Here is a 26,041-nt window from a genome sequence, read left to right on the forward strand (position 1 = left end):
GCGGCCCTCAACACGACCCGCGTTCCAGACCTCCTCTCGACCAAGACTCTTCCGACAGCAACGACTCTTCCGACAGCAACGACTCTTCCGACATCGATGCAGCAATTGCCGCAAGCCTACAAGACGCGGAAGATGAAGCGCTGAGACGAGCACTCGAACAGTCTATGATCGATGCAGGACGTCGGCCAAGACCTAGACCTAGACGTAGATCTAGATCCCGACCCCGAGATCCGAATCTCACTGCAACCGAGATTCTCGTTGCGCAGCTGACTGCGGAGAGTGAAGCGGCTGCGAATGAGGAGGTGATCCGGCGGATTCTTGAAGATGAAGCTCGATGATTGGGAGAGAAATGTAATGGTAAGAATAGATGTTGATGTTTTGATGGAATAGAATAGTTGAATAAAACCGAATAATAAATGATTAATATTCCAGATGCAGTAAACTTCGTCACCTGGAGATCTAGAATACCGAGTGAAGCTATTTCAATTCAAGGATGTGATAATTCAACTCTTATCCATGTCAGCTCTCCTGATGAATCTCATAACCTTTGGTCCTATCCCTTCGTCTGCTGGTTCCTCACCACTTCTCGCTGTTGGTTTTGGACGTGACACCTGCGCCGGATCTTCCTGCAGAGATGGTAACCCTGTACTTCCTTTGGGGGGAGGCTTCCTCGTTGTAGAAGACTTAGCAGTCGTAGAATCAACGCTCAAACTAGACCTGTCCTTTTGCGGCAACGATGGTTGTCTGTGATCCACACCCTTCCCCAGCAACGTCTTCGGCAGCGACGGGACAACCTTCCAAGAATTTTTGATTTCCTCGTTCTCTGCCTCTTCTTTCTCCTCCTTCAATCTCTTCCTTACGGCAGGATCAACCTCTCCTCGTTCTTCTGCTTCTTTCATCCACCGTGTTTCCATCTGCTCTTTGGCTTCTAAAGTAAGCTCTTCACGCATCATTCGCTCAATAACATCCTTCTTGCGTGTTCTTTTGTCACCTATAGAGATGAGCACGCCACCCATGATATTGCAGGTGATACTAAAGCACAGTACCACGGTAGTAAGGGCAAAAGGTCTTGTATGGTAGGAGATGCCCCATGTGCATGCGCCAAGAGTAATCTGCAGCGCAGAATGGCAATCGAGTAAGACGACGACGGCTATGAGGAGCTTCAGTGGGAAGGCGAAGTGTGTTTCTGTCTCGTGCGGTTTGTAGAAAGTGTGGCTTTTTGAGAATTTCCTCTCGTGATATTCGAGCTTAGCTAACTCTTCTTCACTCAAGACGGAGTATTCTTGTGATGGGTGTGGAGACTCGTTACGAGCGATCATTCTCTGAGCAAGCTTGTTTAGGATCTTAGGAGCAATTCTCCGGGCGAGGCCGCGAGGCATCTTTCGAGCAATTAAACTTTCGAGGTCAACTCCGGCTGGCTCAGCTTCTCCCTCTCGCTGTTCAGGCAGATCATTATGATCTACTAATTCTGGAAGACCAAGTTGGTCTCTCCTCTTCCAAGTCTTGCGGTGGTAATGCGCTATGTATATCATGTGGTAGGTGTCAACTGCACGAAAAGGGGCAAGACCATCACCAATAATGGCGAAGAGGGCAACGAGGACATTATCGACGATATTGATAACATAGGATCGCTTGGAACCTATCGAAATCCAGCCGATGAGGAAAAGTACCCAAGCCGCGCCGAAGAGTGTGATTAAAGTCGCATAAACCGTTACAAACAATCCAAGAGCTGCCAAATATCATTAACAGACCTCCTAGATGGGTACATAAGCAGAGGATAAACTCACGTCGGTGTATATACTGCCAAAAACCCTTCATAGACCGCTTGAATCGTGCTCGTCGAGAATGAAGCATATGTCTAACAATGTCATCTAGCTCTTCCTTGTTCTCCTTTGTCCAGCCCTGGAGTGTTTCTCCATCTGGCAAGACAGCGTATTGTGCATTGCTTAGCGGTGAGGTTTCTCCTTTCTCCTCCTTCACAGCAAGTTTCAAGCGCTTTAACGAAGCTTTGAGTTTGTCAATCAAGCGTACGTCACTAGGTTCCTCGGAAACTTTGTATGTAGCCCGACGATTGATGATTTTTCCGAGGGAAGGTACGAAAAGTGAGTTCTGGACATTGGTAAGGGTAGAAAGTGTAGATACTTCTGGGTCTGGAGAGAGTCAGCCTGTTGGCTTCAGTACTGGACGGGCGAGACATGCCTACAACATCCATCAAGTCAACCGTGTCGGTGTCGTATTCGTTCTTCTCAATCCCATCATCGGTGACATCTTCTCCACGATTGAACACTGATCGGACTGCCGCGCTGGCACGATTTGCCGCGTTGGAAAAGCGATTGGTAGACGCGTTTTCATTCGATTGTGGCAGCTCGGGCAAAGGTTTCTCTGCGACCCCACTAGATAAGGGGGATGGACGTGATTCTCGCGTGGACGAAGATGCGCGTAATATGCGAATACTTGGTTGTTGTTGCGTACTCAAAGCCGACTTGACCTTCCTCCCAATTGCTACGACTGGGTTCTCCGTTGTCGAGGACGGAGGGGGAGGTTCCGACGAGGGGACTGGTTGATCTGGATCCATCGTGAGGATGGATTCCGCTGATTGTGTCTATAACATGATCAAGAGAAGAGTTTATGAAGATTAGATGATGAATGAAAGGAGTTGGAAGACTTTCTAATCTAATTACCTTATCCAAGGTACTGCATCTTAATGCCAAGGTAGTGTCGACCAAGGAAATTGCAGTTGGGGCAAGGGTGTCTCCCTGTTTTAAGCGAGTCCCTATTCTAAGTAAGCGAACCCCGCCGATGTCATTCTGCAGATGATCCCGGACCCCGTCCCTGTCACCTCAGTCTCGAGCTAGAACGAGAACGAGTACAGGTAAGTCAAGAGCAGTAAGCTATTATATCAACACTAAACTCCACGCATGAGGAGCAGTTGTCATACCTATTCCCATCAACTAATCGTCGTATCTTCCAGCTCAGATCTAATCTGTTGATTGGCAGGTGCAGGTAACTCGTGGTTTAAATTCGATCCTTCCATCTCATATCTACGCAGCTCGTTGACTGGCAATTCCTGCTTTCCATCCAGATATAAAGTATGTTGGCCACTTTCCGCCCTCAGATTTGCTTTCTTATTTTGAACCCCTTTCCTATGCCTCCAGTAGAAGTAACTAATAGTTAGAAGTACCAGAACTGCAAGTGGCACGCCAACACCGACTCCGATCTTGGTTCCTTGGCTGATACTGGAAGATGGAGTTGGAGTTGGTGTAGTTGAGTGTATGGGGCTGGTCGCTGTTGGAGTTGTTGATGATGTAGAAGTTGTATCTGATGATATTGATGCGGAGGTCGGGGAAGGGGAGGATGGGCTTGATTTTGTTATTGTCTTTGATGGTGTAGTAGTTGCTGGGGTAGAAGTTGTTGGTTCCAAGGAGATTGAAATGCCTGACCCTGGAGTTTGGAGAGTGATGGGTGTTTGAAGTGGAGAAAAGGAAGCCACGCTGGGGACGCTACTTTCCCCTGGGCCGGCAATGTTAAAAACCTCGCTGTAAACCCCACAGATATTATTTTCGGAGGTGGTGAGACAGAAGAAGAAGTTCTTGTAGCCGCTTGAATCTGTTCCGTTGATAAGGAAGCTCACCCTATTGACAACATTTGGAGCGCTAGATGTAAATGCCTCTGGACATTGTCCGCCTGGACCGCAGAGCTCTTTGATATGTTAGCCATATCACGCATGTCCCTCCCAATATCTATACATAGATGATAGGGTAATCTTACTTGCTAATTCCACAACCATGAATGTATTATCTCCATCTATCGCGGATCCCGATGCTTGACTCGTCTGACAAAGAAGGAGCGACGTCTCGTTAAGATCCCTTAATGCAACAGAAACATTTGAATTTCTTCCTAAAGCTACCGTAGACACTGGGCTGACCACGCCACCGATGCCTTGATCCTGACGAGAGCCATCCATAATGCCTGTAGCTACAAGACCAAGGTTCGCTCCTGTATCGGTTCCAGGAACAAGTGTATAGGTTTAGATGTATTAGAGGCAAAATATAGATGCAAAGCGATACTTGAAACTCTAAATATGCTTCATGACGGTCGCAAAAAATATGAGTTAAAGGAAGGCTCCGCTTTCGACCTGTGGGCGCAAGGCCGCCTTTTTACATAGCACTGATAGGTACCTAGGTATATACGACAGTACTATAAGGGCTGCCTTGAAGGATCGCGTCCCAGCATATATTGGTTACACAAGTACGACGCTGCAGCCGGCTGGTGAGATTTCCCCCTTACCAGCTTCCTAATAAAGCTCCTGGTCAGTTGCTAGGGCTAGTTATCATTCTGTAAAAGATTGATAGCAGGGAAACTATCGGTTGATTGGCGCAAAGAATCAGGAATTGGTGATCGACGGTTAGGGATATGCATATGTGGTGGCTATTTTGGGGCTCGGCGGCTATATAAGGTATGCATGTTAAACAGCAAGCTAGACCACCCAGAAGGAAGTCGCGCCCGGGATCTCAAGTCTTAGGTAGCATGCGACGAACCTTCCAAGTTAGCCGCTACTTATAACCACATGAAGTACACCGCTGGCCAGTTTCAAAAGGGACCCCGAAAAGAAGAACACCATACAGTATCTCTCTCAGCAAGTGCGCCACCAATCACGGCTTGACAGAGGTACTTCGTCGTCGGAAAAAAAGGATAAAGAGATAAGAGTGGCTCGGATGGCTTAAAATCATGAGTTCAAGTCATCTGCAAAGACAAATTATGATCATCAAATTCTATTTCTATTTCTAACCTGTAACAAAAGCCAAAGGGGTATACGCTTTGTTACGTTCAAACGCCGAGTCCCTCTGAGAGGCTTAGATGCGTCCAAAACGCCGAGTTCGTTCCCAAAGAAAGACCGCCGAGATAAAACCAATACATGCAACCATCCATCATCCGCATACATCTTAGGTAACATCAACTTTGGAAGGTTTAGTAGAGCTTTCCATCTGGTCCCATGACGCCCTCTGAAGAAGCCATATTGCACTGTCTGAACAATCTCTTCTCCTCGGGGCTGAATGCACCGACGACGCTGTGAAGTACGCCTTGATTGTTGAAGAGCACCAAATCTCCCTCCTCCCAGTCATGTCCATAGACATATTGAGGGGAAATAGCAGGGCGTTGCAATCGGTGGACCAGCTCCCTCACTTCTTTCAAATCCGTCATCACCTCACCACTAGGGAGATGGATAGCCTTGATAGCGCTGGGATGAATCTGCACTGCAAGATTACCAGTAACAGGGTTCTTCCAGCACATTGGGAGTATCTTGATGTCTTTCTCGTTGATAGGTGGTAATTCGGAGGCTGGGAGCTCTAGGTCATCAGTTATCATCCCTAGACCATCGCTACGGCTCTTGGCAGGGGACATCCACTGCAAGTTCAGTCAGCATGGAAAATTCAATTTGGGCCTGGAGTGCTTGAGACTTTACATACCACATATGGATGAGGAGCATATTCAACCTTCGCTTCACGAACGAACTTCTTATCTTCCTCGCTCAAGAGATTGTACATGTTCTGACCCGAGACAAAAGCCGTAGTACCAAGGGGCACATCTAGCTCCTCCCCTGAACCATCATCGTAGCGGAGAGTCTGCCTTCGGCCTGCTGGCACCTTTACAGCCATAAGAGACGTAACCTTTGGTGGGTTGAGGGCGTAAAGCGCAGCGTCGATGTGCCAGCGATAGAAACGGGTGTAATCAAGATCATCCTCTTCTGGAACAGCATCCTTGTGGAAAACCTTGTGATGAGGATGCTTGAGAGTGAAATTCTTCAACCCTTCATACTCGTCGTAAAACCCATTTCCAATGACTTGAACTTGTGTTTGTTTTGGGATTGTCTTGAGGTCAGGGTGCAGCACAGATCTCTTTGCATCAAGGGTCTTTCCATGCCCGTAGCTCTCTGCCGCTGGATCAAAGCGCTTGGTGAGCTCATATTGTGCTTTTGGGGAGACGCCGGCTTGGTTCTTCAGGACTAGAACGTGCGAGGTGTAGAGGGCGTTGCGGATAGTCTCGAAGTCGGCGGTTGACAAATTTTCGAGATCTACATTGTCGATTTGGGCGCCAAAGTCGACGGCAGAGGTGGAAGGGACGCTTAGGGGTTGAATTTGGAGGGTTTTGATTGCCATTGTGAGAGTTGGGCTGTTTAGCAGGCAATGTGGGGTTTAAGCAATTGTCAAATGGAGGGAGGGGGGCAAAGTTGCCTCTTTATACGCTTTGTCACATCCAAACGGCGCCTACCGATATCTTGATAGCTCTGACTTCCGGCCGGAGAGTCGATACGCTTGATAGCTTAGTAGAGCTTTGTAGCGGCGTATCAAGCGGGTGGCTTGGAGGGGAGGGAGAGGAAGAGAAAACTCGTCGATTTCCGAGCGGCGTTGGCCGATGGGAATAATGGACTGCACGTGACAACGAGGGGCATTTCTGATAGTGTTTCTATTTCTGCTTCTGTTCCGTGGAGTTTGTCAATCTGAAGACATTTCAAGTATTAACAAGCCAACTAACTATACATTTGGGAGCTCTATGCATTTGAGTATATGGCGCTCAAGAGTCGCAAATCGATTCCAAGGTTCTTGGAGCTGAAGCTGAGTAGAGCCTCATATAGTCATTTGGAAAGATGTTTACAAAACGAACAAACTCACGATAAGAAAAAACAAATATATCTCGAGGCCAAAGTTCCGAAACATATTGCTCGTCTAGTATAGGGGTTATTGTTGTTCTACAGGGGGTGTAAGCGATAGCGATTTGAAAGTATGGTGAAACATAGATACCAATATGGCAATCTGGGGTCAAAGGTGTCCTAAAACTATACGCGGCTTCAAGCTCCACGAACTTCCGCATCACAGAACACCATCACCAACCATGAAATTCCTACGCTCATTCCTTCCTTCTGCCCTGCTACTGGGTGCAAACGTGGTCAGCGCAGCTTCATCATGGAGTTTCGACGATGCTGTCGTCTCAGTTACTTCCAAGAAAGCTGGATCAACAGCATTCAAGGACAAGTACGTTATAACTCCCCGCATGAATTGGCAGACAGCAGCAATTGTTCTTGCAATTCCTAGGACCAATGCTGACAGTTCCATTGATATAGACTTTTCGACCATGTTCCTCTTTCCCAAGATGTGAAAGTCGGCGTAGACGATAGCCTCAAGATCATCCTAACAGCCAAAGAAGACAGCACGCCCAAACGACCACACCAAGCTTTCCTACTCCTCCAAGACCCAGATACTGGCCTGGAAACTACATTTGCTTTCTCCATGAAGGAGTCTGGCAAGGGCAAAGTAGATTTTGTGCGTACTGCATCCTCCAATACATCGGCGCAGAGCTAATAGTTGGGATAGACACAAAAGGACATCCCCGTCCAACTCCTCACCTCCAAGTCTCCTCTCCGCGCAACGCTCCTCCTCGGGTCCTTTGGCGTCTCCAAGCCATTTGGAAGCCACGTCTTCAACCTCGATGTTAGCGTCGACGCCAATACCCCTCTCCCGAGCTACGAGAAGCCATTGAGATACGGAAAGCTGCCTGAGATCAACCACATCTTCAAAGCGGACCCCAAGAGCGGCCCATTGATCATCTCGCTGTTCTTCACAGGCGCTGTTTTGGCTACTGTGCCAGTACTTCTTGGAGTTGTAAGTCCTCCCTATTCCGCGCCTCTCCTGAATCTATGCTAATACGTGTTATAGTGGTCATACCTCGGTGCCAACCTCTCTCACCTAGGCGCAGCCACTTCTTCCGCGCCCATCTCGCACACCCTGTTCTTCGGCTCGATCGTGTCCATGGAAGGCATCTTCTTCCTGTACTACTATAAGTGGAGTTTGTTCACGATGCTGCCTGTTGCTGGAGTTGTGGGCCTGGTAGCGTTTTTGAGCGGGAGCAAGGCTTTGGGTGAGGTGCAGGGGCGTCGTCTTGCTGGTCAGCGGTAAAGGGAGAGATGCTGTGAAGAGAATGGATAGAGGATGAATACATCAAAGTGAGAAAATGGTGCTATCAAAATTATGGTGGGCGTGTATAAGTGAAACGGATGTGTACAATATAAAAGCCTGGAGACATGGGCAAGATCAAAATGTTTTTCATCAGCGCCGGGGCTAGATGCAAGCAAATGTGGTTTATGACAAGAAAAGTTTGTGATCTTATGCGTTCCTTTTGGAGAGCTTGGGAGCTACATATCCATCGCCGCGCTTAGCTGAAGCAATCATTTGAGGATATAAAATTTATACATTTAACTTGGCCTCAGACGAAAAGGTTTTAAGAGCAAAGCCTTTGTTTCTGAATCCGCATGCTAAGACAATTTTTGCCCAAGCCTCTCGCATCAATGACTTAGCATCACCTCCACCCCCCTCTCCCTCACCCCCACCCTAATTCATCTTCGCCTTACTAAAATCCATCTCCGGATGCTGCTTCTTGAAATTCTCTAACATATCGACCTTCTTCTGCTCATCACTCGTCGGCTGCCCCATCTCCTTCTGCCGCTGATCATACATCATCTTCTCGACCATGCCCCTCGTCTCGCCATCCAAGTCCCCCAGCTTGCTGTTCTCCGGCGTGATCTTCGTGATGTCTATTTTGGGGGCGGACGTGATGACGTGCGCCCACCATTCCATCTTGTTGATTTTGTCGAGGTGCAGTTCGAGGGTTTTGGTGCCCGAGGGCGAGGAGGTTAAAGTCCAGGTTGAGTCGTCGACGTGGATTTCGTGGGGGAAGTCGCCCTGGAAGAGAGAGATGTTAGAATGGATTGTGTTGGAAGGGGGTGGGGTGGAAGGAGGAGGTGAGAAGAGGGGGAGGGGGAGGGGAATGTACGGAGATGATAGGTTCTTGGCCTTTGATTCCTAGGACCAGGGACTTTTTCTTGATCTCGACTTTTAGGTCTCGACCTTTGAGGTTGCCGGGGACTTCGAGAGTGATGTCGAGGTCACCGATTGTTTGGGTCCATTTGTAGGGTAATGCTGCCTGCTCTTCTGCTTCTTTTGCCTTTGCTGTTGCTTCCTCCTGCGGGGTTGGTTCTGTAGAGTGTTAATTCAGTAACATAGAAGAGGGTTACAACTTGAGGACTTCAATGTTGTAATGGAAACTGAAAGCAGTCTTACCTTTGACGTCTGCCATGTTTGTAATTTTGACACAAAGTTTTTCAATTTACGTTGATGTTGGTAGTGGTGTCTCGATTTCAAAGCCTTGCCGCCTTGTCAAACTAGCGCCACTCCACTCCAGCCTTGTTGTCTCGAGCTCGATCGAGCTTCCCCCCAACTTCAAGCTCCAAACATTCAACCTCACCTCCCATGATAACCCCTCTTCTCCCTACTCTCCTCCTCCAACAACAAACATGTACCGCAACGCCCCCAAATCAGTATCCGACCCCTCCTCCAACCCCCTCGACGACATCTGCCCCGTGTGCAAAAGCAACCGCTACCTCAACCCCTCGCTCCAATTCCTAATCAACCCAGAATGCTACCACAAAATGTGCTCCACCTGCGTGGACCGCATCTTTACCTCGGGCCCCTCCTCCTGCCCCGTGCCGCACTGCGGACGCACGCTCCGCAAAAAGGGCTTCCGAAAAGCCTTCTTCACAGACCTACACGTGGAGCGCGAAGTCGACATCCGGAAACGCGTCAGCGAGGTGTTTAACCGGCGCCAAGATGAGTTCGAGACGCTGTTGGACTGGAATAACTATCTCGAAGAGGTCGAGTCTCTGGTGTTCGATTTGGTGGAGGGGAGTGCGGCGGAGAAGACGCGCGCTGAGGAGAGGTTGAGGGAGTATCGCGATGCGTATCGTGAGGAGATTGAGGGGAACAAGAGGGTGGGAAAAGAAGAGGTTGAGGGGGAGAGGAGGAGGGAGAGGGCGGAGAAGGAGGGCGCGCGGGCGAGGCGGTTGGCTATGGCGAGGGAGGTGGAGGAGGAGAAGGCGGATGTTGAGAAGGGGAAGAGGGATTTGCTAGAGAGGCTGGCGAATAGTGATGGGAATGCCAATGCTATTACACGGCAGGCGCAGAAAGTCATACTCAAGAAATCTTCAGCCAGGAGGAATATTACCGAGGAGGTATTGGCGAGTAATGGAAGTGCCAACTCGGGGCTTACGATCCGGGGCTTGAAGAAGAAAGTTGCGCCCGTGGAAGAGAAGCCTTATGATCCGTTTGGAGGTGTAAATATTACGCCAGCGAGATTTACTGTTCAGGAGAGTTATGATAATGAGTGGCTGGGCAATGCTAAAAAGGATACGAGGCATATGGCTGGTGGATACAGTCTACAAGAATATTACGCTCGGACTATGTTCGAAGCGTTCTCGGGGTTGGGTGTTTTCATAGAGGAAGAGGTAGCTGATCGAGGCCAAAAGGGGGACCCATCAATTGGGACTGCTGCAGCCGCCGAAGCATCTGGGGGAAAAATAAACATCGGGCATAAAATGGAGATCGATGATGTTTTTTAAGGAGACATCACAAAAGGTCCAGAAACAGAAACATTGAGGATCCAGTACTAGCGGCGTCCGCATTCTGGCCTCACGGTAACGTCTCAGCATGAAGAGACCCGAAAAGCAAAGCATGGAGACAGGAGCATGCCACCCTTCTATCCAAAAGGGAGTTGAGATTTTAGCAAGGCGTTTGTTTGGTTATTAGGAGTTTAGGCATGTTCACAGACAGGCGTTTCAAAAACCAACCACATAGATGGAATTTCAGGTACTCAATTAGGTCACCACGCCATCTCTTCCTATGTACGATACGGCAGGGATTATGCATTCATTTCAATAGAACAATGCATTGCATCCATGCGCCTTCTTCCCTCATACAACGTCTGTCTGTCTCTCTGAACGCCATGCGGTGATTTAACAACCAAGATAAGAAGGAAAATGCCCTCACTCAACGACCTCACTTCACCATTACTGCCAAGCCTGCTGCTGTGCCGGTCGAGGAAACACAGGCACAGTATCTATTGTATCCAAACCCCCACCTATAGGCTGCTGCCCATGCTGCCACCCCGTGCCCGTCGCCGTATTGACAAACTGACTCTGGCGGAACGGGTTCGTGCTGCCTGTAGGTTGCGGCACTAAGCCTCCGGCTGTCTGGGGCCGTTGCGCACCACTCATGGCTATGTTCTTAGCGAAGGGGTTAGTACCCGTAGCGAGGGGTTGAAGAGGAGCAGCTGGCTGCTGCTGAGGTAGCGGCTGGAATGATTGTTCTGGGGGCGGCGAGAAGGGTTGTTGGCCCCCCCCGGGCGGGGTATGGCTTTTGGCGAAAGGGTTTGTGGATTGCCGGGTCAGGGGGGAGGTTATGGGGGGTGAGGCTGGAAAAGCGGGGCCGGGCAGACCAGTGGGGTTGGATATTAACATTGATTGGCGGAAGGGGTTTGTGGTTTGTTGTCCTGTTTGCATAACTCCTAGATTTTGAGGTTGCCCTGGTTGGAAAGATGCAGCTGACTCTTGTGGGATTGAGGATAGACCCCCAGGCTGGAAAGATGGCTGGGGAGTGTAGCCCCCGAAGCCTGCCCCTGTGAAGTTTGGTTGAATTTGTTGTGGCTGCTGTATTTGAGGTTGTTGAAATTGTGGAGGCTGCTGCATTTGTTGGGGTTGCTGAACTTGTTGTTGCTGCTGAGGAACGAATCCGGTACTGAACGGTTGCTGTTGTGGAGGAAACTGATTTGTATTTTGGAAGTCCATTTGTGGTTGGGCGAAGCCATTTTGAGGGAACTGTTGCGGTTGCTGCATTTGCAATGGTGCTCCATTGTTGAATTGAGGAATCTGACCAGGCTGCTGTTGTCCGATCTGAGTTGCCATAGGCTGTTGATTCTGCTCTATAGAATCAAAGAAGTCAATCAAATCAGGGTCAGGCCCTTTTGCAGGTAGGGGCTTCGCGCCTGGTTCCTCGGAGGCGGCCTCTGGGAATGCACGCCCTGTCGCTGCCTTCGATTCTGGAGTTTTCGCAGTCAGAAAAGGTTTAGTTGTCCCGTTCGCACCCTTTCGGCCCTTTGACTCTTGCTCTGCCAAGTACTGCCTTCTGTTGATCTCAAAATCTGGGTCTACAAGATAGTCCTCGAGCTGCTTTCCAAGATTGACTGGGGCATGTTTTAGCTTCGGAACCTCGACTCGGGTTTGGTGTTCATATTGTCGAGCTACACTGAGATATTGAACCACAAAGTCTGTCTGTTTTGCGAAGCTTTTGTATATTTCCAGGGCCCGTTCTGCATCAGGTTTTGACATTTCAAAGAAGTGTCCTGGAATCTGGTTAGAAGATTCCCATATAAGTGTTTCACTAGTGCATACCGAGGATATTAATCATGGCTTGGTTCATGACATGGAACATGGCCAAAAGATCCAATACCAGCATTCTAAAGACCGTAATTGTGATCTCGTTCTCCGGCTCATTGTCCAAGACCTAGCGCTATCAGTACGTGCCATGAAACCCATAAATATTTGCTCACATCACATTTCAGTAAAGAAGTGATTTGGTGTTGAACAGCCTCTGTCTCTCGGAGGAGCCCCTTATCAACACTCATCTTTTCCAGTCGCCTTTCTGCACTACGCACAAAATCGCACTTCGTATCCCGATATGCTCTTGCTCTTTCGCTCAGGTAATTGGTATAATGCCGAATATTCCGGCCCTGGGTTTGGACTTTGCATGCTCTGTTAGCACAGCTTTAGACATTGCCTGTGAGGGTTGCAGGATTTCGCAGAATCTTTCCCTCTCTCTGCCAGCTATGGTATACGCACCATCGGAAAAGCTGCTTATAGCCAGCATTTGTCTGTGTCTTGCCAGGTATGCCAATGTCACATCCGGCGATCCCTCTCTAATCATCAGGTGCACTGTGATCAAGCTCTTGAATACGACCGTCCATGTTGAATCGCGTAGTCGGTTTGATAAAGCCCTGAATACCTCTGCCACACCTGCTTCTCCCGAATGCGTCGCTATTAGGATATGCTCGATGTATCTATGCGGGACCATGATCAGTTTCTATTTCCCTAGGCTTGCGGAGGGAACCATACTTCGATTTTGGCGGGGCGGCCTGTGGAACGATAATTTAGTATATGCAGGATAACGGCAGGATATTTTGGAATCATAAGTCAAAGCCTCTCTCACCTTGATCTTGGTCGCCCCCTTCACTGACTTCTCGAATGAACTCGCCATCTCAGTTCAACCCGACGGGACCTGGGTTGCGACACCCTGCCTGCAGCCGGAAGAAGTGGCAGACTCTCGACGACTTCACAAAGCTTGGGGTTTCGAAGTCGATTGTATTGAGTTCCGATGCTCTCCTTCGCTCGCAGGTGTTGTCAAATAAAGAGTCGCGAGTGGTGGCAATGTTTGGCCGAGGACTCCTTGTCGTCGTGGCTTTGGGGTCAATCTAAGCAGTCGAAATGACGCTCCCCGGACAATTAACGACGAACCCTGTACTCACCAATACACCGGGTACGTGGCCGCGTAAAGTTGGGAGATGTGTTCATAAAATAGCCATTTTGGGATAAGTTTGTAAACTGGAAGTACAAGAGTAAGGCTGATTGATTTATGATTGTAACGTGTGAGGGGAGGGGCGTGAAGAATAATGAGCTGGCGCCCAAGATCATGATGGCGGTGTTGTCTAGATCGCACGGTCCATTCAGTACTGTAAGGGTCCGGGTGATTGGCGAATGAATAGCCACGATGAATTTCTATCAGCGGAGCGGAGACCAAAACGCGCCATCCAACTGCATTAATGACATTGCATGTACCAAGAGAATAAAGATTTATAACTATGATTATGATACAGACTTGCGTTGACTCCTTTATATGCACGCCAAACGTGAATTGAAAAGCCAACACCGAGACCAAGTACGGTAATCCTTTCCCTGCCCAAAGCGCTATCTGTCAAACAATGCATCGTAAAACCCCCACTTGCCCTCTCCAGCACACGCCACAGCAAAAGGAAAGAAGAATCCAAGCACTCAAACACCCTCCGTGCTATGTGCTCCTCGATTCCCTAATCTGAGAAGCCTTTGTGCAGGACCTGCAGCCATTGAATAGACCAGCCCTTCGCACATGCCCTCTATATCGAAGCCTTCCAAGCTTAAAGTGTCAGAGATGCCTTCATCGCGTCCGATATTAACAAGGAGTGTGTGCCGAACGCTGATTTCATTCTCCCAACCTACCCTTACGATAGACCCTTAAGCCCGGTGAAGGGAGTGTCCGAAAGCTCGAGTAGGAGGGATTGAATCATGCTATACACGCTGGCTTTTCATCATCTAGGAGTATGTGTTAGCAACTTGCGTGTGGTAGAGTAGTCTTCTGTGGAAGGTTGAGGGCTTACATGTTTAAAACTTGGAAGGATGGAGAGGAAAGGAAGGAGCCACTGATCTTTGAAAAATATATTGTTCGAGCGCCCGCAGTTGCCGCTAGAGCCCACGCTAACCGAATTCAGACAGCTCCATCGGTTTTTGAAGATCATGTTATTCGAGCTTCAGAGGTCAATGCTTGCAATGAATGGGCAATGTCGATTATTCTGCGTGCTGCAAGGCACATTATAATACGCAATACTCGAACAGCAGTATATGCACCGCCATGGAAGATTGCAGCCATACCTCTGGTCTCTTCATGGCCACCCAGTAGAGGGTTCCATGTTAGTGGTAGGCTGACAGAGGAAGAGAAATTGAGCATAAAGCCAGAGAAGCAAGAAGAGGTAGATGCTGCGGCATTGGAGACGCAGTCGTTCTGGGAGGAATACAAGGGAAGCTGTGTGTATTGACTATACATTGTAGAGCTTTTGTTAACCTTTATCTAGATAATGTCCCACCTCCAAACTTTCCATTCGAGAAGCGAATACCTTGCCATTATATGGCAGTACGAGTAACGACCGTCGGATTTCTTACAAAGATAGTAAGGCTATCTGGCGCCTTGACATTTGCGCACATAAATAGAGGGGCCGGTCTCGAGTTTCTCCAGATCGTGTCTAAGAACGAGGAGACGACGAAGAAGTTACAATCTATACGACTCAATAGCGCCATCAGTGTCACTGGGATGATACATAAGAAACACAAGCCGAGAAGTCCATCCACACAAAAGGAAGAAAAGGACTTTGATGAAGGATGGTTCCATTTGGAAGAGCTCGAAATCGAAATCGACGAAATCACATGTCTAAACACCTTCGACAAGACTGTACCTTACAGTCCAGAGCATATCTACCGTCCAGAAAACAGGCATCTTCAGATTCGTTTTCAAACCAAGCTCCAGAACGCACTACTGTTCAGGTCAAATGTTGCGGCTTGTGTCCGGGAGGAGTTGAGGGATTTTCATGAGATAGAAACTCCGATTCTATTCAAATCTACCCCCGAAGGTGCAAGGGAGTTTCTTGTTCCTACGCGAAAACCTGGCTTTGCATATGCCTTGCCCCAAAGTCCCCAGCAGTATAAACAGATGTTGATGGCTAGTGGCATCCATAAATATATGCAAATTGCGAAATGTTTTAGAGATGAGGACCTTCGCGCTGACAGACAACCTGAGTTTACGCAGGTAATTAACTTCATGCGGTGATGTGTTCAATGCTGAGCTTCTATTAGATCGATCTTGAGATAGCATGGGCAGACGGCGAAGTTGTTATGGCACGGGTTGAAAAACTCATCAGGGCTCTCTATAAGAAGTTTGCTGCGCCGGACACTCCTCTTCAGCCACTTTTTAAGACTCCCTTCCATCGAATCACGTATGATGAAGCTATGTCTTACCATGGGTCGGATAAGCCTGATTTGAGAATTCCGGGCCTGGTGGGTTAAATATCCTGTTCATAAATGCAATTACTAATATTCCCAGATTCAACGGATTGATCACATCGTCCCTAGTCAACTTGGAAAGATGCTTACACAATTTGAAAACCCAATCTTTGAGGCATGCAAAATCAGATTGAATGGTCATCCTCAGAGGATACAAAAATTTGTGGCTATGTTCTTCTCCACTCCTGTTGGTGAGGTCTTCAGCAAGAACGTCGACGGCGGTCCTGGGGTTGCAGTATTTGATTCACGAAGACCACTGGAAGGTCTTCAAATCTTCGGCTTCGAAGGCGCCGAGAAGCTAAAGGCGCTTTATTCAAAGCTTCCCCAGCAAGCATTTCACGATAAAGAAACTCATAAAAACGAGACAAACTTCGACGACGGCGACTTGATTCTCATTCAAGCGCGTGAGAACCTACCGCATTCGGGCGGTTCCACAGCCTTAGGCAGACTCCGCATCGCTATCTACAAAGCCGCACTCGCACATGGACTTCTAGAACCTGATATATACCACCACTATCTCTGGGTGACCAATTTTCCCATGTTCACTCTCGAGGATGGTATCGATCCTGGCCAAGGCGGTGCAGCCGGCTTCTCAGCCACACATCATCCCTTCACGGCGCCGAAGACGGCTGCGGATGTTGATTTGCTACGAACGGATCCGTTGATGGCGAAGGCGGATCATTATGATTTGGTTGTGAATGGAGTGGAGCTGGGTGGTGGGAGTCGTAGGATCCATAGTGCAAAGATGCAGCTGTTTGTTATGCAGGAGGTTCTGAAGGTAGAAATTCCTCATTCCCCAAGACGTGTCACATTTGATTTGTTGTATTTGTGCTAATGGCATTTTCAGATGAAACCACTACGTATAAAAGACTTCTCGCATCTCCTCAAAGCTCTCAGCGCAGGCTGTCCACCGCACGCCGGCCTCGCAATCGGTTTCGATCGCCTCATCGCCGTCATGCGGGGCACAGACAGTGTCAAAAATGTTATAGCATTCCCGAAATCCTCAAAGGGCGAGGATATGCTTGTGAAGAGTCCTCGGAGAATCAGTCGCGCTGAATGGAAACAGTACCATTTGATGAAAATGGACACGCGGAAAGAAAACTCTAATGAGGCGGTAGAAGAGGATGAGACGGGTGAAGATGAAAATAAAAGTTAGACGGTTCCACTCAAATATATCAAGGCAATGTCGAAAATGAGAAGGGAAATGAGAACAACTAGGGTATAAAGGGTGAAGATGAGCTAAGATGTTGGTAAGTAATACCTGTTTTGCATACTGTATCATATCAGCGGTGCAAATTGCAGCATTTCCAGGCGCATATAGATCTCCACTTATCATTGTACTGTACACAAACAATACCACAGATCCTTGTCCAATTAATTCATTCCACTTCCCATATATCCATCCGCTATTTACCGCACTAAAACAAAAAGTCTTACAATCCCTATACTTTGTACTATCCCCAAACTGGCCTCTAGCAGAGTAAGGCAAAGCGAAGCAAAGAAAACGCGGCTGATCAGCCCAGTTGGTCTTCTGATGAGCGTATATTCCGGCACCTTACCTTCAATTCAATACCGCTTCCCTACAACATCCCTAACCCTCTCCTCCCGCCTCCTCCTCGCCTCGGCCTGCAACGGATCATACTCGCTCACGGCATATGAGCGGTGATCTCTTTCGCCATCATGGATATAAGTTTCCAATGTCTTGCTGCTCTTGCTTTTACTGCTACTACTTTTCCCATGTGATTTGGGTTCTGGGGTCTTGGTGTGGGAATGGTGCGAGGTGGAAGAACCGTTGTGCGCGCTTTGGGAGGATGATGAGGTGGGCATTGCGGGGGGTGGTGGGATGGTGTGGAGGGGAGGGAGTTGTGGGGGAGGGGATTCAGTGTGGGTTGGTGTTGGTGAGAAATGTGGTGCGGTGATGGTGTGGGGAAGGCGGGTGTCTTTGATACTGTAGGTAGTGAGTGGGTGTGGCGAGGGTGCGTTGGTAGCGAGGCGAGGTGAGGTGAAAAGGTTATAGTGATTTGCGTGAACGGGAGGGAGCTGGGGTGTTCCGTTTAGATTGGGGTGAGGGGATAGTTGTAGCGCTGAAAGCCAAGAGATGAATTCTAGTTCTGCCAGAGTGTAGTGGAGGAGGTAGTAGCAGGGGTAGTTGAGGTGTTCCCAGATGTTGTGAGTAACGAGCAAGTGTGTTCATGCTTTATTAAACCGTTTGAGTGGTGATAGATAATAGACTTTCTGCCAACAGGTAAAGATTGATATGATTCTAAATCGATTCCAATTTTTAGAGTGAGACTTCTCGGGATCTGACTGGGTCGTAGAACTCGGAATTGACAACCCTCGGATGACTTTTATACTCGCTGGAGTATAGAGACGTGGAATAACAGGGCGACGAGGGCGAACAAGAGCCACACTCCTTGTCGGGAAGCATCGCATGAAGGGCGAGGGACAATTGATTAATCTCTACCTTTCTCAATGAAAAATGAGGTCAGTCGGAAGTTCCCCTACTGGTTTGCCTTGTTTTCGTAGCACAACATCCATCCCATTGCAACAAAACCCGTTTTTGTAATGGCTATTTATTTTGTAGTCTCAAAGAAGATAAGAATTATTCGTAGAGGGCAGTAGCAGTACTAGGGCGTGGCGTGTGTTACGCCAATTGATCAAGGGCCAGCGAAATTGCCTCGAATCCGATATCTGACTGACATGGGCAATTGGGATTTCCTTGTCCGGATAGATGGATGGGTGCATGGAAATGGAAGGATTTGAAGCTAGTGACAGAAAGACAGGCAGCCCTGGTGATACACATGTTCGCCCGACTGTCAGGCTATGTGGGTTGTTTCCGGGTAGGAACTGCCCCAGATTTAAAGTTAGTAGTAATGTTTGGGAAGCGGGGAAGTCCCGGTGCATGGGTTCGTGATATCGGTGTTGCACAGGAGGCTTCGGGGAAGCAGATGTACATCCGGCTTTACAGGCGATTAAGCCATTACCGTACTGAAAGTGATTTCGGTCTTATACAACAGTACAGAATAAATTCAACGATTCGTGTCTACGAAACACAGATAGTTTGGTTTGGGTATCAGCAGATCAACTGGCGGTCTGGGAACGGTTGAAAGAAGGCGGATCTGTCGCCCTTGCCTTAAAACACTGCCTTCCTGCATGGAAACCAAGATACCTAGCGTCAGTAGCGAGGATCTAAGGTTCAGGCATCAAGTTTGTCGGACATGGCCGTCGTTAAAGAGGCAAGCGTTTGTAGTAAATTATGCAAATTTACCCAACAAATCAGGGTAATGTGGACATCCACCTACCAAGTATCTTTGATGGTCTAACGGTCATGATTTCCGCTTGTCATTCCAGACAATGCGCGGGAGATCGGGGTTCGACTGTAAGTTATTACCACCGTATAATATATTATGACTTGAAACTAATAAATATATCAGCCCCGTCAGAGAGTATTCTCATGAGTTCATGATCCTGAGCCAAGCTCAGTTCATCTTTTTTGCACTTTTTCTGATGGTCTCTGCCAGTACAGATACCAGTGTTAGCGAGACGCTTGTGAAGGCGTAAGCGAAACCTTAGTTTCACTTCAGTCCTGTACTTTTCCTTCATACTTTGTGGCAATTTTATCATTTGCATTTTAGTTTTATATTCTTGCGAACTTATATAAGCTCTATCAAGTAATGGGCTTCATCTTACCATTGCCATCTTAATCGAATCAATATCTACATTCATCATTTGCCAGTCCAGATTGTTGGACTTTTCCAATTGCTCGCGCTAGTGGTGGAGACACACTCTGTCAAGGGACTCGATTCTTGGGACCCCGTTTCCAGACTTTTTTGAAGAGGAAACTAGTTTTATAAGATGCGAACATACCAAATTGATGATTAAGTAATTCTTTCCTATAATTCAATTATCTGATACTTTGATATTCTGAAGTGTTTATTGTCAATTTAGAGATCAAGACGCCGGAACATCGTGTGATTTGAGTTTGGAGTAACGCTCTGCGTATGCATCCTTTTGGTAATCGCTGTTCAGACAGTAAGCCGTAGGGAGGGGCAGCCCTGAACAGTAGACCCATTTGCTATCCTTGAGTACCTGATGCAGCAAATTCGACGCGGGGGCACATGATGCTTCCATACCATGTTTTTGAGCTACTGAGGGAGTTTTCCAAACTCTGGAACATCTTGGGTCTAGGCGGAGGTAATGCCCTGGTACTATTTGAAAAGTCAGCATTCTGTTCATGTTGTATATAAAGACGGTAGTCTATATAGATGATCTATTCTGTTTTTGAGGAAGTGCGGATGGTCCCAGGGTGCGAAAAGCCTCACTACCACTGGACCTAAATCGCTCGATTGATTCTCGCACATACTAGTGTATTGTCAATTTAGGATCTGACTCCTTTGTCAAAGATTACAAGGTTGAAGCTTAGCCTTGTGTCTATAAGTAACGACGAACGTTTTTGGAGTGGACTTGGTTGGACAGTGGATCGGCTCAAGGGATACAAAGTGCTCCATAAAGATGGACGTCTGTGAGGTCGAGTTGGCTGGACAGTGAGTTGGCTCAAGTGATAGAGACTACTCTTAGACAGCTCCACCTCCTTCGTGTTACTACTTGATGCCATAGCGCTGTTATTTCGGGGTAGGCACAGTGTTCGATGTTGTCGAAAAGTTCCAATGGCCAGTGACCAGGGTCAGATTGAACAGATTGCCAACACTACGGGATTAACTTCAATACATACTCTTCCGTAACTACTGTAATTGCTGCCATCGAACAAGAGAGCGATAATGTTGCGTCATAGAAGACTGGAAATGACTCGAAGCACGTTCTAGGCATGGGAAAGTAAGAGTCTTTGATGGCGTTTAACAGTTCTGTAGTGTGCCTTTACACTCAACATCGTATTGGAATCATCTACATATTTGTCATTATGGTCTAAAGTATGACTTATTATAGAAGGTACTTGCTTAAATAGATTGCGTCTAATATGAGAATTAAGTACAAGGAGCCATGTGATCTATTGGTTACGTGATTTAATTTGTCCTTAACACCTTCTTCAATGACTGACCTAGCTACCCATCGAACCATATACCTTTCTCGATCCCTTTCTTGGGATTTCTTGCTTGTGTATATTGTTTATTTTACTTTACGTTACTGGCTTCGTCTTGTCCTCCCACACTACGGAGTACTCTTAGTTGAAAGCCCATTTACTAGTTTATGATAAATATACAACTTTGACTCTTAATTAGAGAGTGCATCAGAGCTTGCTATTATTTAATAGATTTGTATTCAACTTGGAGAGAGACATGGTATTCCTAGAGACATTCTTTTCCGCCAAGTTTGAAAATCGTATTCTTCACCTAAATGACTTCATAGATGCGATAGCGAGATCCGCGGTGCAGCAGGAACACATGGAGGGAAAGTCAAAAGTTTCAGGACTAGAGAACAACAGGAAGGGGAATGGTGTGCTAACAAATGAAAATACCAACCGAGTGGATCCCTTGAGCCAACTTCGAAGCATTGGTATTGACTGTGAAACACTTGCCACCACGAGGGGAGAGATATGAGAGTTGATTTTAAATAGATAACTTTGAACTTCTGAACAATTACAAGAGACTAGAACTTATTTCCGTGTTCCAAGGCCATGCCCCCCGGATGAATGAACCCTGGGGGCCAGGAGAAATTCTCAAAACCAACGTATAGAGCATGCACAGATATTAGAGGAGCTAGAAAACCCGATGAGGCGGTCTGGCAATACTAATTATGCCGAAAGTTGTGTTTGTGGAGAATAATGGCATGGGGCGAGGGTAGTCGCATGCTCTAGCAAGACTTGTAAATTGTAGACCTATTGAGATGCATTGATTTATTCTCCCTTGTACTAGTCTTTTTGGACCATCCAAAAGCACTTCTGACCAGGCTACTGGTGGAGGAGGGCCAGTTTCGGAGGGTCTTGGGCATAATTCAACCGTATCATGCTCCAGCTGCAAAAGGTGAATACTCTCTGGCGATGGACAGAAGAAGCGGCAGCAATTTATATTGTCCCACCCCAAGTGAAACATTCAGAGTCCACAATAACAATGAGTGCGTGGAAGATTTGGGCTATAATAAGATGACCAGGCACTTTAAAGTAGCTTCTGTATAATCCCCCCCCCCCAGAGCTTTCACAACATTTTCAAGCTTTGCAACGTCCCCATTTCAATTTAGATACTCCGCACATGCGTATCTGGTGGCTACTCACGCCCGACTGGAAGAATTTATCTTTACAAGAAGATCCTTATGATGGAGGGCATTTAGAGGGTAATTTCCCCTGAAAATCTTAATTTCTTGCAGTTTATCCCCCTTTTTTAGCGAGGTCGGTTGAATGGCCTAACTTTTGCATAGTATAATTTAAATAAATAAGTGATGCTTCGCATAGGCCTTAGGCTATAACTCTAACGAATAAACTATCGCGTTTTCTTTATAATTCCCTCTACAGCATAGAGGGGTAAGATGGGGATGGAGTACCACCCACCGCGAGACTGTTGAATTGTACGGTGCACAGGCCTTTGGGACAGAGCAACACGATCCGAGAAGGATTGTGTTCAAAGGGAAATATTTTACGTGGGAAAAGGATTGAGACTACCTATTAGCACGCGCAAACGTCCTAGTAGTTTAGTACGCAGAACGCGCATTTATTGTGAAATCGAGATGGCTGTTCCAACTTCAGAAAAGTTCCCAGATACATATGCCGACTAAGATATCCACGTGATACGAGTAAGGAGGGGTAAATTAACCCCTCCCCTTCTTCTTTCGGCTCGACACTAACCAGTAGTGAGTCTTGCATATTGCGTCGTGTTATTGTGTAGTCTTCAAGTGTTGCCTTATATTCCCCATTGTTGCTTATACCTCTATCAGACATTGTCGAGAGACCAACACTACAGGTAGTTTGGCTCCCTTTCGCTCACTTTCAGACCCAATAAAGTTGAGCTACTTAGCCTCCTTATAATCATCAAGCAGAGCCTTGGCCTGCTGTAACATTCCTTCGATATCTGCATCCCAAACCCATTTTTGGTTTAGACGTACTCTCATCTTCAGCTCCTGGTTGATCTGTCTTTGTCCTTGTAAGTCAAGCAACATGCCTTGTTTTCGGGATCTCTTTATGAGTTCTTGACCTCTTGGGCGTCGTATTTGGTCGTACACTGCGAAAGCTTGCCTGATACCATATGGTGGTTTGGTCAGATTTGGACCCATCAGACTTGCGAGGAGATGAACATCTTCCATGGCGAAGCCAGCTCCAGCATCCAGGTGACTGTGATAGATATCTTGAAGTTAGTATTGACTTGTAGAATTTTTGGGATTTGACAATGCCTCATGAGTGGTCAACCACTAGGAGTGTGAACTGATCCTGAGATGCATATAGTAGGAAAATATTCTTCGAAAAGATGACTTACGGGGTAGATGCATGTGCTGCATCCCCCAAAATGCAAAAGTTGCCTTTGACGTATGTCGTTGCTGGGATTAGATCGAACAAAGCCCATTTTTCGGGATCTTCGATCAGCTAGAACAATTTTCATCAGCAAAGAATCAACAGGGACCCGTACAGACATACCTCTAACAATTTTATTGGCTTGTCTCCCCAGCTTTTGAAGTCCTTCAGGAGGATGTCTCGCGAGCTAGGAATAACCCACTGCCTCTGCTTCCAAGGAGTTCCTTTAGCATCTTTGAAGGCCACTATATTCAAAGCCTTTCCGTTTCGAATCGGACATGTCGAAATATGACCTCCTTGGCCTAGATACACTTGCCGATTTTGAACCTCAGGTCCGACTGCTCGAACCGCTGTGCTCATATCCACCACTTGCCTGTATGCGTATTTTCCACTGTATACCGCATTCGCAGCTCGGTCATTTTCACCTAGTAGAATGCGGCGACATGCCGAACGGATGCCATCACACCCAATAACAGCATCAACATGGACGTCCGTCCCATCTTCGAATCTCACTCGCGTCTTTCCAGGTTCATCTTCATCATCCCCTTCAACGTCAATGACTCGCTTCCCAAACCTCAGTCCCACGGTCTCGGGAAGTAAATCAATGAGTTTTGCTAAAAATTGCGCCCTCGAGGCACTGCAAGGCACGAACCCATTCTCACTTTTCATTTCTGAGATCATGTTCCCCGCTTTAGGGCCATCTCCGTAGCGAATATCACACCAAACCTCGGCTTTCTCCGGCCACAAATTCGCGGTCTTAACGGTATTGTATGCCTCTGTAATCTTTGGTGAAATGAGATCCATCGCCTTGACAGCATTTGGTCCGAGACCTACGCCTGCCGAGATCTCCGAGAACTGGAGACGAGATTCGAAAATCGTGATGTGAATATTGGGGCTGTGCCCTGAGAGAGCAATAGCAAGCGTAACCCCCGCTATTCCAGCGCCAATGATGGCTATCGAAAGGGGCGGATCCGTAGACATATTCGGTCTGATTTTGGAAAACCAACAAAAAATCCTGGAGAGGCAGTGGAAGAAATACCTAACCTTGTCTTACATTCAAAACATGAATCACCTGATAAACATTTCCCGTATGCCGGCAGTCGTTAAATCCTTGAGTCGCCACCGCAAAAGTCAGGCCATTTTTTTATATTTTTCCGTCACACATCGCTTGCATCATCGTTGCCACAATGCAGAAATCGTACGAGCAAGATCTCGTTAGGGTTTCAGTTTGCGCGTCGAATCGGACTGTATCATTCCAACCCGGCAGCCCCGTTGATTTTTTGATGTCCCACTCCGGCTTGGCACAGTGGAACATTTCTTGGCTAGGCATCGGGCATTCGGTCTATTTTGAGCATCTCAACGATTGAGATCACAAAAATGATTCAGCACAGACTTCATTGATCACACCAACAGACTTGAAGTACCTCCGTAAACACTCTAAAACCCTTAGTATGGACCCAGACCAGATGTCCCCGCGTTGTCAATCGGCGGGGTAGCAATGCCCCTCCAAGTGCACGGGCTTGGAACAGGGCACCAGGGGCAAATGGTGTGGTGGTGGCGGTGGTATGCAATACCCATGGAGCTATGTACGTGGGTGTGCTCAGGATGTTTACTGACTGTATGACTCTAGTGACTGGAGGTACTTTGCTTACATACCTAGGTACATGTCAGCTGGAACTAGGTCTACTGACTACCTGATTTGTCCATCGATATACCCTCGAGGCATCAGCATCAGTCGTGAAAGCTCACCAGAAATAATGAGTGGTTATGATTTCCATACGGCTACATAGCATGATCATAAACTGCCAGTATTAACCACTCTGGAGATTGTTTCACTATGTTGTTCCCTCGACGGGGACCCCCATTTGTAATGACAACCAAGTATGAGTGTATCGCTTCCAAGCCCATCTGAGATCTCAAGCCTTGCGCACACCGACAAGTGGAATTCCGAATCTTCCTGTGGGGGAGCTCGTGAAAGAATGCCGACAGACCTCAACGGCTTCATATCCCACACAATTTCTCTCATCCTAGTGGTTTTCCAAGGAAAATGTCGATTTGAGGGCAAGCCGCTTGGAGGTCATATGCAACGAGTCTATTTATTGGACGCCCAGTTTCACGACACATCAGCAACGTATGCATTCATCGTATAGGCTCGAAGGATGCGCACGTTTTCTGGTCGCGGAGAGCATAGTAATCAGATACATCGCAGTCTACCTCCGATATAGTTGACGGATATAGAGATATCAACGCTCAAGTGATGCCCGTGGAAAGTCCGAAGGCGTTCGCCACAGTATGAATCAGCATTTTAACCCATTTGCAAGTCGCAGGAAGATGTCAAGCATCGTCATTTTAGTCCGTTTGAAACTCAACCCGTCTTTTGTTCAACATAGGCATATAAATTGCCTTATCATTCATCTTTCCTCGGCTCAAAGCCCTAAGTCTTTAGCAAGCTTCCTATGTCGGACTCAAATCGCGATCATGCCATACTTGAATTGCATTCATTACTTGCAATACCTTCCTTCCCATCGCATACCTCAATATGCAGAGCTCCGTTTACCGCGGTGTGGAAGGAGCGGGCAAGAAGTTCCCGCTTGAGCTGCCTGCTGACCTTGGTCCGAAAGACATTCTCCTGAAGATAACTCATGCCAGCCTCTGCGGGACAGATGTCCACTTCCTTGCGTCAGGAATGGCACTTGGCCACGAAGGAGTTGGAGTTGCAAGCAGAAAGTAGCAGGTGGCCTGTGCATGCGTGTTGCTTGAATCTGTTCCGGTTCATTCATGAATATAATAGATTCATGAATCTCCTAGTTCATTCATGAATCTGGCCAGTTCATTCGTGAATCTAC

The 26,041-nt window shown here is 47.4% G+C and overlaps 8 protein-coding genes across 8 annotated transcripts; 3 read left to right on the forward strand and 5 right to left on the reverse strand.

The window, feature by feature from the left end:
* Positions 1-503: 503 nt before the first annotated feature.
* On the reverse strand, positions 504-2,575 carry LHYA1_G002208 (uncharacterized protein; the record flags this gene model as incomplete). The annotated part of the gene is made up of 3 exons (XM_031147185.1): positions 504-1,729; positions 1,788-2,150; positions 2,182-2,575. 3 exons carry the CDS (start codon positions 2,573-2,575, stop codon positions 504-506), a joined length of 1,983 nt encoding a protein of 660 aa, XP_031007529.1.
* Positions 2,576-4,968: 2,393 nt separating this feature from the next.
* On the reverse strand, positions 4,969-6,170 carry LHYA1_G002209 (putative dioxygenase; the record flags this gene model as incomplete). Its single annotated transcript, XM_031147186.1, has 2 exons — positions 4,969-5,406; positions 5,469-6,170. Coding segments are annotated over 2 exons (1,140 nt in total), but the record flags the coding sequence as incomplete, so codon positions are not given.
* Positions 6,171-6,891: 721 nt separating this feature from the next.
* SPCC553.06 (Uncharacterized protein) lies at positions 6,892-7,952 on the forward strand (the record flags this gene model as incomplete). The annotated part of the gene is made up of 4 exons (XM_031147187.1): positions 6,892-7,031; positions 7,121-7,319; positions 7,371-7,658; positions 7,713-7,952. 4 exons carry the CDS (start codon positions 6,892-6,894, stop codon positions 7,950-7,952), a joined length of 867 nt encoding a protein of 288 aa, XP_031007568.1.
* A 432-nt stretch (positions 7,953-8,384) lies between these two features.
* On the reverse strand, positions 8,385-9,129 carry nudC (Nuclear movement protein nudC; the record flags this gene model as incomplete). Its single annotated transcript, XM_031147188.1, has 3 exons — positions 8,385-8,735; positions 8,827-9,029; positions 9,114-9,129. The coding sequence occupies 3 exons, from the start codon at positions 9,127-9,129 to the stop codon at positions 8,385-8,387; spliced, it is 570 nt and encodes a 189-aa protein (XP_031007567.1).
* Positions 9,130-9,346: 217 nt separating this feature from the next.
* TFB3 (RNA polymerase II transcription factor B subunit) lies at positions 9,347-10,447 on the forward strand (the record flags this gene model as incomplete). Its single annotated transcript, XM_031147189.1, has 1 exon — positions 9,347-10,447. The coding sequence occupies one exon, from the start codon at positions 9,347-9,349 to the stop codon at positions 10,445-10,447; it is 1,101 nt and encodes a 366-aa protein (XP_031007566.1).
* A 447-nt stretch (positions 10,448-10,894) lies between these two features.
* LHYA1_G002213 (ENTH domain-containing protein) lies at positions 10,895-13,136 on the reverse strand (the record flags this gene model as incomplete). Its single annotated transcript, XM_031147190.1, has 6 exons — positions 10,895-12,225; positions 12,275-12,386; positions 12,433-12,623; positions 12,722-12,939; positions 12,995-13,014; positions 13,089-13,136. 6 exons carry the CDS (start codon positions 13,134-13,136, stop codon positions 10,895-10,897), a joined length of 1,920 nt encoding a protein of 639 aa, XP_031007565.1.
* Positions 13,137-14,197: 1,061 nt separating this feature from the next.
* Positions 14,198-16,898, forward strand: aspS (Aspartate--tRNA(Asp/Asn) ligase; the record flags this gene model as incomplete). Its single annotated transcript, XM_031147191.1, has 6 exons — positions 14,198-14,230; positions 14,401-14,713; positions 14,761-15,488; positions 15,536-15,736; positions 15,783-16,520; positions 16,590-16,898. The coding sequence occupies 6 exons, from the start codon at positions 14,198-14,200 to the stop codon at positions 16,896-16,898; spliced, it is 2,322 nt and encodes a 773-aa protein (XP_031007540.1).
* A 5,798-nt stretch (positions 16,899-22,696) lies between these two features.
* atA_2 (6-methylsalicylic acid decarboxylase) lies at positions 22,697-24,176 on the reverse strand (the record flags this gene model as incomplete). The annotated part of the gene is made up of 2 exons (XM_031147192.1): positions 22,697-22,922; positions 23,326-24,176. The coding sequence occupies 2 exons, from the start codon at positions 24,174-24,176 to the stop codon at positions 22,697-22,699; spliced, it is 1,077 nt and encodes a 358-aa protein (XP_031007564.1).
* Positions 24,177-26,041: the final 1,865 nt, after the last annotated feature.

The sequence above is a fragment of the Lachnellula hyalina genome (genome assembly GCF_007821495.1).
Source record: "Lachnellula hyalina strain CBS 185.66 chromosome Unknown contig00026, whole genome shotgun sequence".
NCBI classification, from domain to species: Eukaryota; Fungi; Ascomycota; class Leotiomycetes; order Helotiales; family Lachnaceae; genus Lachnellula; species Lachnellula hyalina.